The following is an 18,120-nucleotide window of genomic DNA, read 5'->3' as shown; positions in this document are numbered from 1 at the left end:
AGCCGAGCCCTAAAAAATGATTGGGACTGAAAGAAGTAAAGATAGGGTGTAGTTGGGGTTCACATGCAAATATGAGGCATGAGATGTTTTAGAAAAATACAAAATGTGTTGGGGAAACATAGCACTCTCATGGTCTGTAATGTATGTTGTACTTGTAGGGATGGTAAGAAACGAAATTGGAAAGGTAGCTTGGGGATCAATTCATGTAGTGGTTTAAATGCCTAATCGTAGGAGTTAATAGTCATAGAGCAGCGGAAATGAATCCGACTAGGAACCATGAGGTTGTGGGTTCGATCCCTGGCCTCGCTCAATGGGTTAAGGATCTGGCATTGCTGTGAGCTGTGATGTAGGTCACAGACACTGCTCAGATCCCACATTGCTGTGGCTCTGGCGTAGGCTGGCAGCTACAGCTCTGATTCGACCCCTAGCCTGGGAACCTCCATATGCCGTGGGTGCAGCCCTAAAAAGACATAAATAAATAAATAAATAAGTAAAAGCCTGATTATAGCACTTCAATTTTATTTGGTGTGCGGAGGAGAACTACCACAACTTAAATGTTATTTGCTACTTATGGAATATGATTGATGTTAATGCTGCTTTTCAAGTTCAAGCCATCGACCATATAATTCTCATTTCCCATTTTGTTGCTAGAAATCCAGTAACAATGTTAGAATAGGCATGATCAATAATCCTAGTGAAGACATAAGTTATGAGAAAACTCAGATCTCCAGAGCTATCTGGGCAGCTCTCCAAACACAGACCTCCAACTCTGCTAAGAACTTCATCACAAAAATGGCCAAGGAGGAGACTGCAGAGGCTCTGGCTGCAGGAGCCGACATCAGCGAGTTCTCTGTTGGGGTAAGTTTCTGTGTTTTGAAGGAGGCTGCCTTGTGCTGTTATTTCAGAAGTTCATTCCCATGGGCTGATGTGTCTGTCTTGTTGCTGTTCATGATCAGGATTTGTTACTTTAGTTCTGAGCTCAGAGGATTTTTTGTTAAGTTGGAAAAGTCTTTTCAAGAAATGATCGTTTTGCCATATTCCCTTTATTACTTTTAAACTGGCTAGGTTTCAAGATATGCATATGTTTTGAGCACAAAGCCAATTGTTTTGTATAGTTTTTAAAAGATAGACAATATTTGATTTGTTTGTAGAGCAAAAAATAATAATTTGTTTATAGAGATTTAAGCCACTTCATGAGTTAGCCACTTCATGGCTTATGTGCTGATGTGTTTCTAATATAGGCTCATGTTTATTCATGTTACATAGTTTTAACTGTTTTGTTAGTTTTAAATTTACTTAAAAAATGATGAATGTACTTAATATTTTAGTTGGAAGAGAGCTCTCATTTGAAATTAGAGGATTTTAAAATGCAGAATAAAGGTATCATGAATTATAGTTTGCCAGTTGAACAATCACATAAAAGAACAGGAAAAGGAAATAAGCATTACTTGATAAGTGGGAGGGTGGGAAAAAATGGGAGGGAGAATGGAGGCATCATAATTATTAAAATTAGTTATTACTTTCCACTAAAAAAGCATTTTATGATTTATTAATGTGATTATTCATCTTTATAGTTTTCTTAATAACAATTCCTTTTCCTCAATAACAATTACTTTCCTAGGGCATGGATTTCAGTCTTTTTAAAGAGGTCTTTGAATCTTCCAAAATGGATTTCATTTTGTCTCATGCCATGTACTGCAGGGATGTTCTGAAGCTGAAGAAGGGACAGAGGGCAGTGATCAGCAATGGAAGGGTGAGAATTTTGTCCTGAGACAAGGTTGACTTCAAATTAGATCAGTGAGCAGATTTGGCAGCATTCTTCTCTGAAGCTAGTAAACTCTTCAAACAGAGCCACTTTTCCCAAGGTGATTAGGGCTTACGCAGTGCTAATGATCATTTCTGCTCCCTTGTTCAAAGGAATTTAGCTCATTTTGGCATAAACTTCCTTATGTGCAACCTTCTTCCTGTTTAATTTTGTCCTGCCATTGTGTAAGGTGGTGAAAGTATGGTGGCTCTCTAAACAAAAATCCATTAAGACCTTCGATACATAAAGTATTCCTCCTGTGTGGGGACCATGTTTATGGTTTGTGCAGTCTATATGAATTTAATCGGTTTATGCTTAGAATTTTTCATAAGTATCAACAGCCACTGAAATGACAGTATGGCAGACATATCAAATTTTAAACTCTTAGCTCTAAGGGTGAAGTCTCTGGTATATACCATTTTATTTCCATATTTGTTTATATTCAGTGAGAATTAATGAAAACAATATTGCTATTTTATTTCAGAGTCTGCTTACTGTAAAATTATTGTAAAGCATTCAGGTGTACATACACTCTGGGCCATTGGGGAACTGATAAGTGCATAATCAGATGAGTTGACTTGGGTTTATTTTCACTTTTTTCCTTGGTTTGATTTAGGTGTAAATATGACTCAGCTCTATAAAGTGATTTGGTTTGTAAGATAGCCCGAGGACAACAAGGGACTTCTCTGTAGCCTGCTAATTCCAGCACTGACCACCCTGCTCTTCTTCATAGATCATTGGGCCACTGGAGGACAGTGAACTCTTTAATCAAGATGATTTCCACCTCCTAGAAAATATCATCTTAAAAACTTCTGGACAGAAAATCAAATCTCATATTCAGCAGCTTCGGGTAGAAGAGGATGTGTAAGTTTTTCCAGAGAAGAAATTAATCAGTTTTTAATGTTATGGCTATATTAATTGAACGTTCTGCATACTACCTATTCCACGATGTTTTATTTACAGCTTTAAAACATATGTTCTTCAATCCAAGTGTTTGTTCATACTTTTTTTTTTTTTGCTCTTTAGGGCTGCACTTGTGGCATATGGAGGTTCCCAGGCTAGTGGTCCAGTCGGAGCTACAGCTACCAGCCTACACCACAGCCACAGCAAGTGGGATCCGATCGGCATCTGCGACCTACACAACAGCTCACAACAACCCACTGAGCGAGGCCAGAAATCAAACCTGCAACCTCATGGTTACTAGTTGGGTTCGTTTCCACCATGCCATGATGGGGACTCCTGTTTGTTTATACTTTTGTTGAAGCAAGTTAATTAATTTTGTTGTCAGTTATTTTAGCTCTCTTAATTTTTTTTTTAAACTTTTGATTGTGGAGAATTTCAAACATGCAAAAGTAGAGAAGTGATTTTATTTATTTCCTTGGAATATTTATGTAAAGAGGTATTTTCCCTCATTATCCCTTTAGTTACCTTTCAGTTTTATTTTGTTCAGAAAAGAAAAGACAAGTACTTCTTTTCTTTTATTTACTAGTATGGAATAATGAATGTTTTTCTTCCATATTCCAAAGGTGATGATGAGTTGGTTATTTTTGGTTATTATTTTAATTCTTTTCAGTGTTATTACTACCTTATATATTTTAATGAGTTATTTCTCAATGGAGAAAGTTAATTATTTGACTGATATATATATACCTGGTGGGAACCTGGAGCTCATATTCATATGGTTTCTGCATTAAATATCAAATGACTGCATAGTTGGAGGATAAATGTTTGTTTAATTTTTGAGAAACCATTATTCCTTTTTCCACAGAGGCCGTACCATTTTACTTTCCTGTCAGTAATGGATATAGTTCTAATTTCTCCACATCCTCACCAGCACTTCCTATTTTCTGTTTTTTTTCTTTCTTTCTTTTTTGTTTTTATGGCTGCACCTATAGCATATGGAAGTTTCTGGGCCTGGGATTGAGTCTTAGCTGCAGCTGTGACCTATACTGCAGCTGTGGCAATGCTGGATCCTTTAACCCACTGTACTTGGCCAGAAATTGAACCTGTGTCTTGGCGCTGCAGAGACATAGCTGATCCTGTTGCACTACAACAGGAACTCCTACAAGTCCGATTCTTAACCCACTGCACCACAGCAGGAATACCTGTTTTTTTTTTCTTCCCTAATTCCCATTCTGGTGGGTGTGAATTGTATCTCTTTAAGGTTTGATTTGTGCTTCTCTAATGATTATTGATGTTGACCATCTTTTCATGTGCTTATTTATCATTTGTATATCTTTGGGAAATATCTATCCGAGTTCTTTGCTCATTTTTAATTATTTATTTTGTTTTGTTGTTGTTGAGTTGTAGGAGTTCATTATATATTCTGGATATCAATCCCTTATAGCATGGTATGCAGATATTTTCTTTTTTTTTTGTCTTTTTGCCATTTCTTGGGCCGCTCCCGTGGCATATGGAGGTTCCCACTAGGGGTCGAATTGGAGCTGTAGCTGCCAGCCTACGCCAGAGCCACAGCAACGTGGGATCCGAGCCGCGTCTGCAACCTACACCACAGCTCACGGCAACGCCGGATCGTTAACCCACTGAGCAAGGGCAGGGATCGAACCTGCAACCTCATGGTTTCTAGTCGGATTCATTAACCACTGCGCCATGACAGGAACTCCCTTTCTTCCTCTTTATGAGTTGACTTTTCACTCTCTTGATATATTGTCCTTTGATGCATAGTTTTATCTTTTTTTTTTTTTTTTTTTTTTTTTTTTTCAGGGCTGCACCCACAGCATATGGAGATTCCCAGGCTAGGGGTCGAATTGGAGCTACAGCTGCCATCTACAGCGACAGTAACGTGGGATCCAAGCCATGTCTGTGACCTACACCTTAGCTCATGGCACCACTGGATCCCTGACCCACTGAGCAAGGCCAGGGATCAAACCCACATCCCCATGGATACTGGTTGTATTCATTTCCACTGAGCCACAGCGGGAACTCCTTTCTCTCTCTCTCTCTCTCTCTCTCTCTCTCTCTCTCTCTCTCGTGTGTGTGTGTGTGTGTGTGTGTGTGTGTGTGTGTGTGTCTTTTTAGGGCTGCACCCATGGCATATGGAGGTTCAGGCTAGGGGTCAAATTGGAGCTGTAGCTGCTGGCCTACACCACAGCCACAGCAATGCATGATCCGAGTTGAGTCTGTAGCCTTCACCACAGCTCATGGCAATGGTGGATCCTTAACCCACTGAGTGAGTGCAGGAATCGAACCTACAACCTCATGGTTCCTAGTCAGATTCGTTTCCGCTGTGCCACCAATGGGAATTCCACCTCATTGGTTCTTGAGTGATGCCCTTTGTTTTAGCCTATGAAATATTTTGCTGATGCAAGCCAGGAGGTACCCCATGACTTGAAGCCACTGTGTCACAGGCATAGGCTTGATGTGGCCCCCTTGGACCACTCCCTTTCTCTGTGGTCCTTGGAGACCTTGTGGACTGTATAATTGCCAGACTATGTACTATGCACACTTATAAAACTCATCAAGTACAAAATCTGTACCTTTTTTCTCAAGCCTCTTGGTGCAGAGTTTATACTTTGTTCACACCGTCTTGTTAGCATTCAGTACTTAGGTTGATTATATTATTTCCGGCAACAATTGCAAACCTTCAGTTAAAGAGATGCTAAGTTTTCACCATGTCTTTCAGAGCAAGTGACTTGGTAATGAAGGTGGATGCTCTTCTGTCAGCTCAACCAAAAGGAGATACGAGAATCAAGTATCAGTTTTTCGAAGACAGACACAGGTATCGAATCAGTGTTGAATTTGTTCATATTTACCTTTACCTCAGCTCCTTTATTTTTCCATATAAATTGTATATAAGTTCTTATAGGAATGGAAAACTTGGCATGCAGTTTTCATATATAAAACTCATATAACAGATCTCAGTTGCATAAAAGTTGACATTTATTTCTAAATAAATCTTGAAATAGTTCTGAATACACCCTTTAAGAAAATAGTACTTAATGGAACAAGTCAGTTGCAATTTTCTGATATTAAAGAATAAACAGGTTGTTGGAGCACTTGTCTCCTCTCATTTTTTATTGAAAGCTGTCTTGTTTTCAATAAAACATAAATAAGTATAACATTATAAGGAAGTCTTTGTCTTTCATTTTCCAGTTTTTTGATTTTGACAAGTTCAAAGTCAGAGAAGGTTTGAAAGACTTTTTTTTTTTTTTCCCCTGCTATATAGCATGGGATTCAAGTTATCCTTACATGTATACATTTTTCCCCCACCCTTTGTTCTGTTGCAATATGAGTATCTAGACATAGTTGGTTTGAAAGACTTTTACAGTGACCACCCAAATATCTTTAACCTAGCTTTACCAATTATTAACATTGTGCTACACTTATCCCTGTGTATATGTGTGTGCATGTGTGTATGTATAGTATATGTTTGCATATAAACATCCATGCATTCACATTTTTTGAACCAGAGTATGTTGTAGACATCATTGTACATCATGCCTAAATTCTTCGATATGTATCTCCTGGGTACTAGGAGTAGCTCCATAGTACTATTAGCATACTTCAGCAATTAAACCTTGATAAAGTAATATTATGTAATTCAGAGTCCATTTTTAAATCTCTCCAATGCCTGCTAAGACCTTTTACAACTGCTTTGTTTTTTGTTTTGGTCCATATCTCACACACACTGCAGTTAGTTGTTGTGTCTCTTTAGTCTCTTTTAAGCTACAACAGTTCTAATTCTTTTTTTCTTTTATGACATTGACTTTTTTAAGAGTCCAGGCCAGTTGTCTTGTGGAATGTCCCACAGTCTGGGTTGTTTCCTTGTGATTACTTTTAAGACTAGCTTGTATTTAGGGAAAAAACCCATAGTTGGTGTGTGTAGCCTTTGCCTTACCAGGTGGGTATGTAGCTTGATTGCACCTCAGAATCACCAAGGAGGCTTTAGTTACAGAAGCCTTTTTCCTGCTTCTCTTATGATTCTGGTTTAATAAGTCCGGGGTAGATTGAACTTTGGTTTAATTGGCCTGTACTTTCTCACAGCCAGTCCTTATGGGGAATCAGATTTGAGCAGACTGGTGATTGTGGGCTAGAATGGAGTTCCTCTCCTTTCTCACTGGCTGTGGCTCCTTGCTAATAACCCTGGTTTGGATTTTGCCCGCGAGCACCATCCTCTTCCTTCTGTACACTTTCAGGAAGTGACTTCTTATCTGGTTACTACCGCAGGAAACATCCTTAATTGACCTGCCATCTTGTTTGCCTAAGAACTCTTCTCGTTTTAGAACATTGTTTCCTCTGTGAGTTGTTTATAATTAAAATGCCCTGGTTACAAATTCTGTTATGATACAAATTATAGAGACTTTCTTCTTATTGGAATTGTGTTAGTTAAATGAGTGTTTGTTATATTTAAGTCAGAAGTTTCTTATTTACACAAGAAACAAAAAGGCTAAATTATCAGTTATATGTCCTCTCTCCCTGAAAATGTGTTCCATGGAACAGGAGCAGGGCATTGTCCGGGAATCTGTTGGAAATGCAAGTCTGGCCCCAGCATCTACAATGTAATAAGATCCCCTAAGTGACTCTTGTGCACATTAAAATCGGCGAAGCAGGGTTCTTTGACACTTGCTCTACTCATATTACAAAAGTGTGTGTGATCCCCTAATCTTGTTTCTGTCCTGTCACTTTCAGCCTTATTCTGATCTTTTCTCTAGCAAATGCAGCAAGTATATTTAAACATCATTGTTAGTTTATATTGTTCTCCAGTTCCACACCAATATCCCTCTTTTCTTGGTTTTTGTCTTGTCCTCTTTTTCTTGGTACAGAGATGGAGGGTGGTTAAAAAGGTCTTACAGGGCCAGTTTCTGGGTGTGCCTGTTGTGGATCACCTATAACACCGGCTCAGAACATGGACATGTCATACAGAACTCTGCCCCAGACCCTCCAGGCTTACAGGCCTGACTCACTTGCTGTTCTGTAGGGGACTGTCTGGGACTCCTCTTCTTGTTTCCTTTGCAGGAGCTTGTATAATGCTCTTCTCCAATGAGCCCTGCCTTTTAGGTAGCACAGAGGTCCAAGTTATCTGACAGCAGTGACACTTATACTTTGATGTTTACTTAGTTTGTTAAAATTCAGATTGCTGGACCTACTCCCAGAGTTTCTGATTCAGTACATCTGGGTTATGCCTAACAGCTTGTCTTTAACAAATTCCTGGGTAAAGCTAATGCTGCTAATCTGGAGCCACACTTTGAGAACAGCTGTTTTAGAGTTAAAAAAAAAAAAAAAAAAAAAAAAAAAAAAGAATACTATATTGGAATAAGTATTGGTAGCTGGAATTTTTGTTTTTTGGCTGTGGTAGCAGCATGTAGAACTTCCCAGGCCAGGGATCGAACTTGAGCCACAGCAGTAACCAGAGTCACAACAATGACAACACTGGGTTCTTAATCTCCTGAGCCACCAGGGAACTTCCCAGAATTATAAATAATTAAAAATTGAAAATGTGCTGCGATACAGTCACAAAGCTATTCTGTTGGTTATTTATAAAAACAGTTTTGGATTTGAAATAACCATCATTACCATTTAAACTGTATTTACCCAATTTTGTTGTCACATTCTGTTTTGTACTTTTGTTTTCATCCTGCAGGGTAAATGTTCTTATATAAAAGTGGTGATTAGTATCCTAACCACATTAAAATATTGTTCAGAGCAAACAAAGATAAGCATTGATGTCTGCAGTTAATGTTTAGGGAATATTGGATGTATTTTAAAATCCTTTCAAGTTTATTCCTTTTAAAGATATATCAGAGGATCCTGCTCCTCTTAAGTCACCTTAAAGTCAAAGTGGCCTTTAGAAGGAGGCCAGGTAACTGGAAAGTACATGTGGGAAAATGACATTCTCCCCAGAAATCCTAGAAGGTGTCATTTTTCACTTATTAAGAACAGACAAAATATGTTTAACTTCATACTGAAACAATGTGGTAAAGTTCATTTCTTGGCCTTGTAAAATTGTTTAGTTCTTCAACAAATGTGATTGACAAGAGGTATTAGCCACAGAAATATTTATATCATTATGATTCAGTAATCTCATGTCTAGGATGACGTTAATCCTAAAGAAATTTCCAAGTATGAAAGAAAACGAGATGTACGAAGTTCATTCCAGGTTGAAAGCCATCTACATGGCCAGTGAAAGAATAGCTTAAATAAACTGTGGCAGGTTTACTTGGAAAATCAAAGATTATTTCATATTCAGGATATTTGATGAGTAACAACATGGAAAAATCTTTATAATAAATTTCTGGCAGAAAGAATGAACTTATTATAAAGTTGCTGATATTCTGTGGGTGCATCTGATCATTATATAGGCATTTAAAGAGGATTATGTAGAAATTTGCCACAAAGTGGTTGAATTGGAATGGTGAGATTTTATTATTTATTTCCTTTTTTCTCTCTTATGTCAGTCTCTAGTATGTAATATTCATATGTTCCTTTAATTATTTTAAAAAACCAATTTCTCTGGTCATAACCTTGGCAAGAAATTAAAATTGGCGTAAAGGTTCTCTGACTATCAAAAACAAACTTTAGAAGCTTTTAGAGGGTTTTGCAAACTTTTAGATGGACATAATCATGTAGTTGACCACGATGTAACCTTGTTTTAAATCTAAATTTTTTCTGAAATGCCAAGAGGGCTGACTGGTTATGTTGGATGTCCCCCATCCCACCCCCCAAGAAGGAAATCAACTGCTTCCTGTTTTCTTTCAGATTAATGTTTTATCTTTTTGATCTCTAGTGCAATTAAACTGAAGCCAAAGGAAGGGGAGACGTACTTTGATGTCGTGGCTGTCGTTGACCCTGTCACCAGAGAAGCACAGAGGCTTGCCCCACTGCTCTTGGTAGGGACAACTGCAGAGGCAGTTCACGTCATCCATGTTACATCATATTATGGCAAGTGGTCACATGCCCTGAGATTCTCTGGGAGTGTCACTGTTCCCTCAGTTATCCTTAAAAGGCATTGGAAAATGCTATGGGGCATCTTGGGCAGAGCAAGTGTTTTCAAAAAGATTGGTTATGGCTCTGAAAACAACTTTATAACCTTAGAAAGTGGGTACAAGTTTGGTTGGTTACATCATGTAATCAAGGAAAAAAATTATCTTTAGAGCAAAATGTCTCCAGATTACCTTTATTTATGATACATTTTATTTTATATTAGCAAAGAATTAAAGGTAAAAGAATTCTTCATCATTTTCCTTTTTTATAAATAGCATTTTTTGAGTAGCATGTCTTTTAGATATGTACTTAGATATTGCTGTTTTAAAAAAAATTTAAGAGGGGGAGTTCCCGTCGTGGCACAGTGGTTAATGAATCCGACTAGGAACCATGAGGTTGCGGGCTCGGTCCCTGCCCTTGCTCAGTGGGTTAACGATCCGGCGTTGCCATGAGCTGTGGTGTAGGTTGCAGACACGGCTCAGATCCCGCGTTGCAGTGGCTCTGGCGTAGGCCGGTGGCCACAGCTCCGATTCGACCTCTAGCCTGGGAACCTCCATATGCCTCAGGAGCAGCCCAAGAAATAGCAAAAAGACAATAAATAAATAAATAACTAATAAAAAAAAAAATTTAAGAGAACTCTACCAAAAATACAGTAGTTGTCTTGACTTTTTTTTTTTGAGTTTTGTTTTTTTTTTAAAGTAAAGTTTTGTATTTTTCCTTGAGATATTAAGAAATGTTCTCTCCCTTAACTCAGTATCAAGTGATACATTTCTAGAGGAAAAAATATAAATATTTTGTCTCAAATATTAGTCACTTTGTAGAAGAGATTTTTTATGTTTTGTTATCTGGTCTTCTCTTTAGGTTTTAACTCAGCTGATCAACATGAATCTAAGAGTATTTATGAACTGCCAGTCTAAACTTTCCGACATGCCTTTGAAAAGGTAAAACAAGCTGGTTAAGAAAGCATCCACCAGAAAAACCACACTAAATCTGAAAGCTGAAATTAGATGTTAAAGATCAAATGGGTTTATATATGGATGTTCTATTTGAAAAAAATCACTTACCGAAGTTTGGTTTTGCTGAATTTCTGCTCTAATCCAAAGTTCCAAAAACTTAGGTGGCATTAACCCAGACTACTTGCACTGTCCTTTTCTTTCTTTCCTCTTTTTGGTCAGAATTATATAGTTCTCAAACAATATTTGCATCGATGTAATGTAAATTTACATTAAAATGTGCTCTGCTGTAGAAGGACACTCGTTTGTTTTTCTTCTTAGAACAGTTATTTCTATAAGTTAGACTGCATATGTGTCAGAGGAAGCTTGCTGTGGCTCATTTGCATGTATCTTCAAAAAGAAGGCAAGCTGAGCATTGGAATGGTCATTTATGGAAAAGGTTATATGAGAAGCAGTTAATAGTAATAGTGTAGCACATTTGGGGGCTTTGGGAAATTCCTCACTTGCACATGTGCTGAGTTTTAGAGGTTAGATTCTAAGTGAATTGAAGCAGGGTTTGAAAGTGACAAAAGAATTCCAGCTTTCACCATTGTCCTCATATAGGAGAAATGTTTAAATTATTTAAACATGTAATGTTTTCAGGGCCCACCAGAGAGCTCAGGTACTGTTTAGGACTTTGTTTTTGAGAGAGAGAAAAATGAGTTTTTCTCACCAAGGGGAGGCAAGTGCTCAGAAAATGCTTGTGACCCCCCAGCAGCAGCCACTCCCAACCATTCAGGAAGGAAAGACCTCCCACTTAATCCCTCCTCTCCTCTGGCATCTGCAACAAGCACAGGAGGTATGATTGGGTCAAGAGAGAGTTTTAGAAACACTCCTCAATCTGGAAGGACCTTCTAAATCCGGTTTGTCTTGGAGTTCCTGTCGTGGCTCAGCAGTTAATGAACGTGACTAGGATCGTGAGGACGTGGGTTCGATGCCCGGCCTTGCTCAGTGTGTTAAGGATCTGGTTTTGCTGTGAGCTGTGGTGTAGGTCGCAGATGTGGCTCGGATCCTATGTTGCTGTGGCTGTAGTGTAGGCCAGCGGCTGTAGCTCCAATTCAACCCATAGCCTGGGAACCTCCATATGCCATGAGAGTGGCCCTAAGAAAACCAAAAAAAAAAAATCAAATCTACTTTGTCTTAAGCCAGTTGTTTACCTGTCTGGATGCCTATAAACTCAAGGACTATGCTTGTATTTTTAAAAAACTAACATTTTTCTTTTCAATTTCAGCTTTTACCGTTATGTTTTAGAACCAGAGATTTCTTTTAGTTCAGACAACAGCTTTGCTAAGGGTCCAATAGCAAAATTTTTGGATATGCCACAGTCTCCTCTGTTCACTCTAAATTTGAACACACCTGAGAGTTGGATGGTAGAGTCTGTCAGAACACCATATGACCTGGATAATATTTATTTAGAAGAGGTAAGTATATCGTGGCTTCCTGATATCTAATCGTGTGTAAAGCCTCTTGAAGATGTAATGGTGGTAGTCACTGGCTGAACAGACTGGATCACAATCTAGGTGATCTTCTGAGACATCAGTGTTCAGGTTTATTTGTATTTTTAATAAATAACAGCCTCATTGAGATCCAAGTCACATACCACAAAATTCACCCTTTTAAAGTGTACAGTTCAGGGGTTCCTGTTGTGGCTCAGCAGTAGGGAACCTGACTAGTATCCATGAGGATGCATGTTTGATCCCTGGTCTGCTCAATAGGCTAAGAATGGGACATTTGCATGAGCTGCAGTGTAGCTCACAGATCTTGCCTGAATCCTTTGTTGCTGTGGCTGTGGTGAAGGCCAGTGGCTGCAGCTCTGATTTGACTCCTAGCCTGGGAACTTCCATATGCTGCAGGTGTGGCCCTAAAAAGGCAAAAAAAAAAAAAAAAAAAGAGAGAGAGAGAAAAAGTGTATAGTTCAGTAGTTTTAGAAGTTTTAATATTCTAAAATATATCTAATTTTATAATGTTTTATGCACCCCTAAGGAAACTCCATGTCCATTAGTAGTCATTCTCTACTCCTTTGGCCCCCTGGCAGCCACAAATCTACTTTTTCTCTCTGCAGATTTGCCTGTCCTGACATTCATCTAAATAGGATCATGTATTTTTATGACTGGCTCCTTTCGCTTAAATTATTTTCAAGGCTCATTCATGTTTTAGCATTAGCACTTCATTTCCTTTTTGTTGCCTAGTAGTAATCCATTGTATGGATATACCACATTTTATTATTAACTTATTTATAATATGCATTGTATGGCTAGATCCCTGATAGACATTTGGGTGGTTTGTACTCTGGGGTTATTATGAATAATATTGCTATGAGCATTTTTGTAGATATGCTTTTATTTTGCTTAATATCTATTAAGAGAATATATATGTACATTATATGTGCATAAATATGTATATGTATACATAAGAGTGGGATAGCTGAATTGTATGGTAACTCTATGTTTAACTCTTTTTTTTTTTTTTTGCTTTTAGGGCCGCACTTGTGGCACATGGAGGTTCCCAGGCTAGGGGTCTAATCAGAGCTACAGCTGCTGGCCTACACCACATAGTCACAGCAACATCAGATACGAGCTGCATCTGCAACCTACACCACAGCTCATGGCAATGCTGGATCCTTAACCCACTGAGGGAGGCCAGGGATTGAACCCTAAACCTCATGGTTCCTAGTTGGAACCCACTGCACCATGACAGGAACTCCTGTTTTCTTTTTAAGGAATTGCCAAGCTGTTTTCCAAAGTTAGTGAATCATTTTTCATTCCTGCCCTAATGACAAATGACATTGTACATTTTTTTATGTGTTTATTGACCATTTATGTATCTTCTTTGGAGAAATATCCGTTCAAATCCTTGGCCTATTTTTAAAAACTGCCTTGTCTTTTAATTGTTGCGTTGTGAGAGTTCTTTATATATTCCGAATTCAAGTCTTTTATCAGATAATAAGTTTTCCAAAAATTTTCTCCCATTGTATAGGTTGTCTTTTCACCTTTTTGTGGTGGAAAAAAAAGCATAAAAGTGCCTTTGAAGCACAAGAGTTTCTGATCTTGACAAAGTTCAATTTACCTATTTTTTCTTTTGTTGCTTTTGCTTTTTTGCGTTGCTCAAATGTTTTCTTCTAGTCTAAAACACCTACATTTTAGTTATTTGATTCATTTTGAATTAATCTTTGTAAATGGTGTGAGGTAGGATTCAAGCTTTGTTCTTTGAATGTGGATATCCAGTTGTCCTAGCAACATTTGTTTTAAAAAACTATTCTTTCCCCCACTGAATGGTCTCTACACCTCTCTTTGGGATCAGTTAACCCTAAAGGTGAAGGTTTAATTCTAGGCTCTCAGTTCTACTCCTCTGATCTATATATCTATCCTCAGCCAATACCACAGTCTTGTTAACTGTAGTTTTGTATTAGGTTTTGAAATTAGCAAGAATGAGTTTTCCAGTTTTTGTTTTCAAAATAGTTTTGGCTATTGTGGGTTCCTTGCCTTTTGGAATCAGCTTGTTCATATCTGCAGAAAAGACTGCTGGGTTTTTAATAGGGATTGCATTAAATCCCTAGATCAATTTGGAGAGTACTGCCTTCTTAGCAATATTAAATGTTCCAAACCATGAATATGGGCGGTCTTTCTATTTATATAGGTCTTAAATTTCTTTCAACGATGTTTTATAGTTCTTAGGTACAAGCCTATGCAAGATCATGTCATCTACAAATATAGTTTTACTTCTTTCCAGTTTGAATGCCTTTCTATGGTTTTCTTGCCTAACTGGAAAATTTTTAACTTACCGATTCAACCCCTTGTTATAGGTCTGTTTAGATTTTCTATTTTGTCTTGAGTCAATTTCTGAAGTTGGTGTCTCTTAGGAGTTTATCCATGTTATCTAGGTTATGTAATTTTGGCATACAGGTAGTCTTAGCATTTCCTTATAGTCTTTTTAATGTAAGTTTAATAGAGATGTTTCTTTTATCTTTGCTGATTTCAGTAAGTGGGCTTTTCTCTCTTTCTCCCAGACAGTCTAGCTATAAGTTTGTCAATTTGTTGATATTTGTGAAGAGCCAGGTTTTGGTTTCATTGGTTTTTCTTTATTGTTTTTCCATTGTCTATTTCATTTATTTCCATGTAACTGTATTTGGAGTCTAAGGTAAATGTTCCTTTTTCCCTCACCCATTTCACCCATTTTCAAAGATAGCATGATTTCACTGATGTGTCTTTAATGTCACTTCACAGCCCTCATTCTATACCTAGCTCAGAGTGGGGTTTTCTTTGTTGTTGTTGTTTTGTTTTGTTTTACTTTTTAGGGCCAAGCTCGCAGTATGTGGAAGTTCCCAGGCTAGGAGTCAAATCGGAGCTGCAGCTGCCAGCTTATGCCACAGCCATAGTAATGCCACATCTGCAATCTGCACTGCAGCTTGAGGCAATGCTGGGTCCTTAACCTACTGAGTGAGGCCAGGGATCGAATCTTAGGGATACTAGTCAGGTTCTTATCCTACTGAGCCACAATAGGAACTCCAGAGTGTATTAACAAAAGAATTAATTTTCAGAGTTCCCATCGTGGCGCAGTGGTCAACGAATCCGACTAGGAACCATGAGGTTGCGGGTTCGGTCCCTGCCCTTGCTCAGTGGGTTAAGGATCCGGCGTTGCTGTGAGCTGTGGTGTAGGTTGCAGACGTGGCTCGGATCCCATGTTGCTGTGGCTCTGGTGTAGGCCAGTGGCTACAGCTCCGATTCGACCCCTAGCCATATGCTGTGGGAGCGGCCCTAGAAAAGGCAAAAAGACCAAAAAAAAAAAAAAAATTAATTTTCTTCCAGGGGGCTTATAGTGCTTAAGAGCCTCCTTCCTTTTTAAGACATTTGTGTCTTCCCTGAATATCTCCTGCCCCAATTGAAGGCTGCTTTCTGATTCTATCTTCTGGGAAAATAGGAGATAGACTTGAAGATAGTTACCAAAAGGACTTTGTAGCCTTAAAGAAACTAGATTGAATAACTCTAGTTTCTTTAAGGAGAATCCCTTTGGTACTAAGTTGGGGGGAGAGAGGGAGAAAGAGGGAAAAGGAAAGAAAAAGGTACGTGTGTGCGTGTGCACATGCACACATGCAGACACACATGTCTTTTTCTCCACCCTAATCCTATCTACTATATTTTTTAAAAACAGGGAATACATATTTGCCCTTAAAGAACCAACTTTTGTTGAAGAAACTATAAAATGGCCATAGCACTAAAGAACAGTGCAAAGAAGTATAGGATCAAATACAAAGCAGGTTTCTTCTGTATCTTCGGAAATTTTGCTGTTCTTTCTTAGACTTCCTCCAGTTTCTCTGCATTCTGTTGAAAATACAGAGCCTGAGGTTGTGAGCATGTGGAGGTTTCCCTCTTAGCTCTTATTATTATACATTTGGAATTTAGTGTTGCAATAACACGTTAAGCTCCAAATAGTTCATTATTAGCATTAGATAGGCTGTAAAACCAAGCCTGAACTAGCCTAGAGTAGAAACTCTTTAATTAGCTAAAGCCGAACTGCCCTAAGACTTTGTAGTTATATCATATTTTCTGCAAAGAATTAGCAGTAACTTAGGCAGTTGGTGCAGAACATGAATGGTTTTATGCCATTATGGAGCCATTAAATACATCTTGGGCATTTGCATTTAGAACAGCAGTGTTTTCAACTATATAAGGCTAAGATGAATTCTCATTTTTCTCTGAGGTTTTTTTGATTTTTTTCAATGTTTCTCTGTTTTCTTATGTAAATTAATCCTTGTAGGATTATCTTATTCATCTTCTCCATTATTTGCTTTTATTTTTAAAAACTTTTTAAAATAATGCAGTGAATTTTATTGTATTTATAGTTGTACAACCATCATCACTACCCAATTTTAGAACATTTCCATTCCAAACCCCCCAGCATTATTTGCTTATTTGCTTTTAGATCTGTTCATTCTCTCAACAGCTTTTTTTTTTCTTTTTCTTTTTTGGCCACCCTGTGGCATATGGAGTTCACAGTCCAGGGGTCAGATCTAAGCTGCAGTTGCGACCCAAGCTGTAGCTATGGCAATGCCAGATCCTTAACTCGCTGTGTGGGGCTAGGGATTTGAACCTGTGTCCTAGCACTCCCTAGACTCCGCCAATCCCCTTGTGCCACCGTGGGAGCTCCTCTCTCAGCAGTTTTATTTTACATGCTTTTTTCTCCAATACTGCCTTCCTAGATTAGCATCTTATCTTCTCATCTGTACTTTTTGGAATAACCTTATTTTTTTCTCTGTGTCCTTTTCTTTGACTCTCCTTTCACCCACCTAAGTTTTTGAAATCATATACTCTTGTTAGCTACCAGCACAATCAAAATACAGAGTATTTCTATCACTCCAGAGTATTCCCCTTTTCCCCCCTTGTAGGCAATCCCCTCCTCTTTCCCCTGGCCCCAGGCAATGGCTGATCTGCTAGAATTCTATCTGTACAGTTTTGCTTTTTCTTAAATTTTTTGTAAATGTTATCATAGGGATATAGCCTTTTATGTCTGGTTTCATTCATCTTGCATAATGTATTTGGGATTCATCCATGTCATTGCATTGTACCAGTCATTTGTCTCTTGATTGCCGAGTAGTCTTCAAGTAATTTAATTTTGGAATTGCAGGTGGACAGCATAGTGGCTGCTGAGTATGAACTGGAGTACCTGTTGCTAGAAGGTCACTGCTACGATATCACCACCGGCCAGCCCCCACGAGGATTGCAGTTTACATTAGGAACTTCAGCCAAGCCCGTCATTGTGGACACCATTGTCATGGCCAATCTGGTAAATAATCAGTACATCAGGAGGCAATACTGAGTCATGCTAATTTGGAAACCACAGTTTATGATGGAGTGGTTAGCATTCTGAACATGAGTGAGATGAAGATTCATGATTGACTGAATTTGGTCAGTGTAAAAATCGTCAATTTGTAGTTCCCTATTTGCTGGCTCAGTCGGTTAAGGATTTGGCATTGTCACTACTGTGACTTAGGTTTGACTCCTGGCCTGGAAACTTCCACATGCTGTGGGTCTAGCTGAAAAAAAAAAAATCAGTTTAGTTAAGCTTGTAGATTTGAATGACATGATAACTTAAAAGAAAATATGCTAGAATATTCTGCCCTAACCACATTGGCTCAAGAGAATATGTTGCTTATGAATAGGCAATGATTTTCTTTTTTTTTGGTCTTTGTTTTGAGATTTGAGACTTATTCGCACATCATATATTGGTTCTTCATTGAGGTACAGCTAAAGGGCAGTCTTGGCTTGATGAGCCTGTATTTTTCTAGTGTTTCTAATGTATAAATTTTAAAAGATGTATTGGTTTGTTAACTATCTTGTTTAAAATATAGGTGACTGAAATTTCAGAAAAAGAAACAACTATCCCTCA

At 38.2% G+C, this 18,120-nt stretch overlaps 1 protein-coding gene across 2 annotated transcripts in view; it reads left to right on the top strand.

The window, feature by feature from the left end:
- Window positions 1-18,120, top strand: part of UGGT1 (UDP-glucose glycoprotein glucosyltransferase 1) — a 123,472-nt gene that overhangs the window by 73,811 nt on the left and 31,541 nt on the right. For both annotated transcript variants that reach the window (XM_021075942.1, XM_021075941.1), the window contains 8 exons: window positions 652-858; window positions 1,622-1,753; window positions 2,538-2,668; window positions 5,448-5,543; window positions 9,549-9,651; window positions 10,607-10,686; window positions 11,969-12,158; window positions 17,359-17,517. In XM_021075942.1, the coding sequence (XP_020931601.1) occupies window positions 652-858; window positions 1,622-1,753; window positions 2,538-2,668; window positions 5,448-5,543; window positions 9,549-9,651; window positions 10,607-10,686; window positions 11,969-12,158; window positions 17,359-17,517 (1,098 nt within the window). The remainder of the gene's footprint in view (window positions 1-651; window positions 859-1,621; window positions 1,754-2,537; window positions 2,669-5,447; window positions 5,544-9,548; window positions 9,652-10,606; window positions 10,687-11,968; window positions 12,159-17,358; window positions 17,518-18,120) is intronic.

This window comes from Sus scrofa, chromosome 15 (genome assembly GCF_000003025.6).
Source record: "Sus scrofa isolate TJ Tabasco breed Duroc chromosome 15, Sscrofa11.1, whole genome shotgun sequence".
Taxonomy (NCBI): Eukaryota; Metazoa; Chordata; class Mammalia; order Artiodactyla; family Suidae; genus Sus; species Sus scrofa.
The sequence above is the reverse complement of the archived record's forward strand: the minus strand, read 5'-3'. Positions and strand labels throughout refer to the sequence as shown.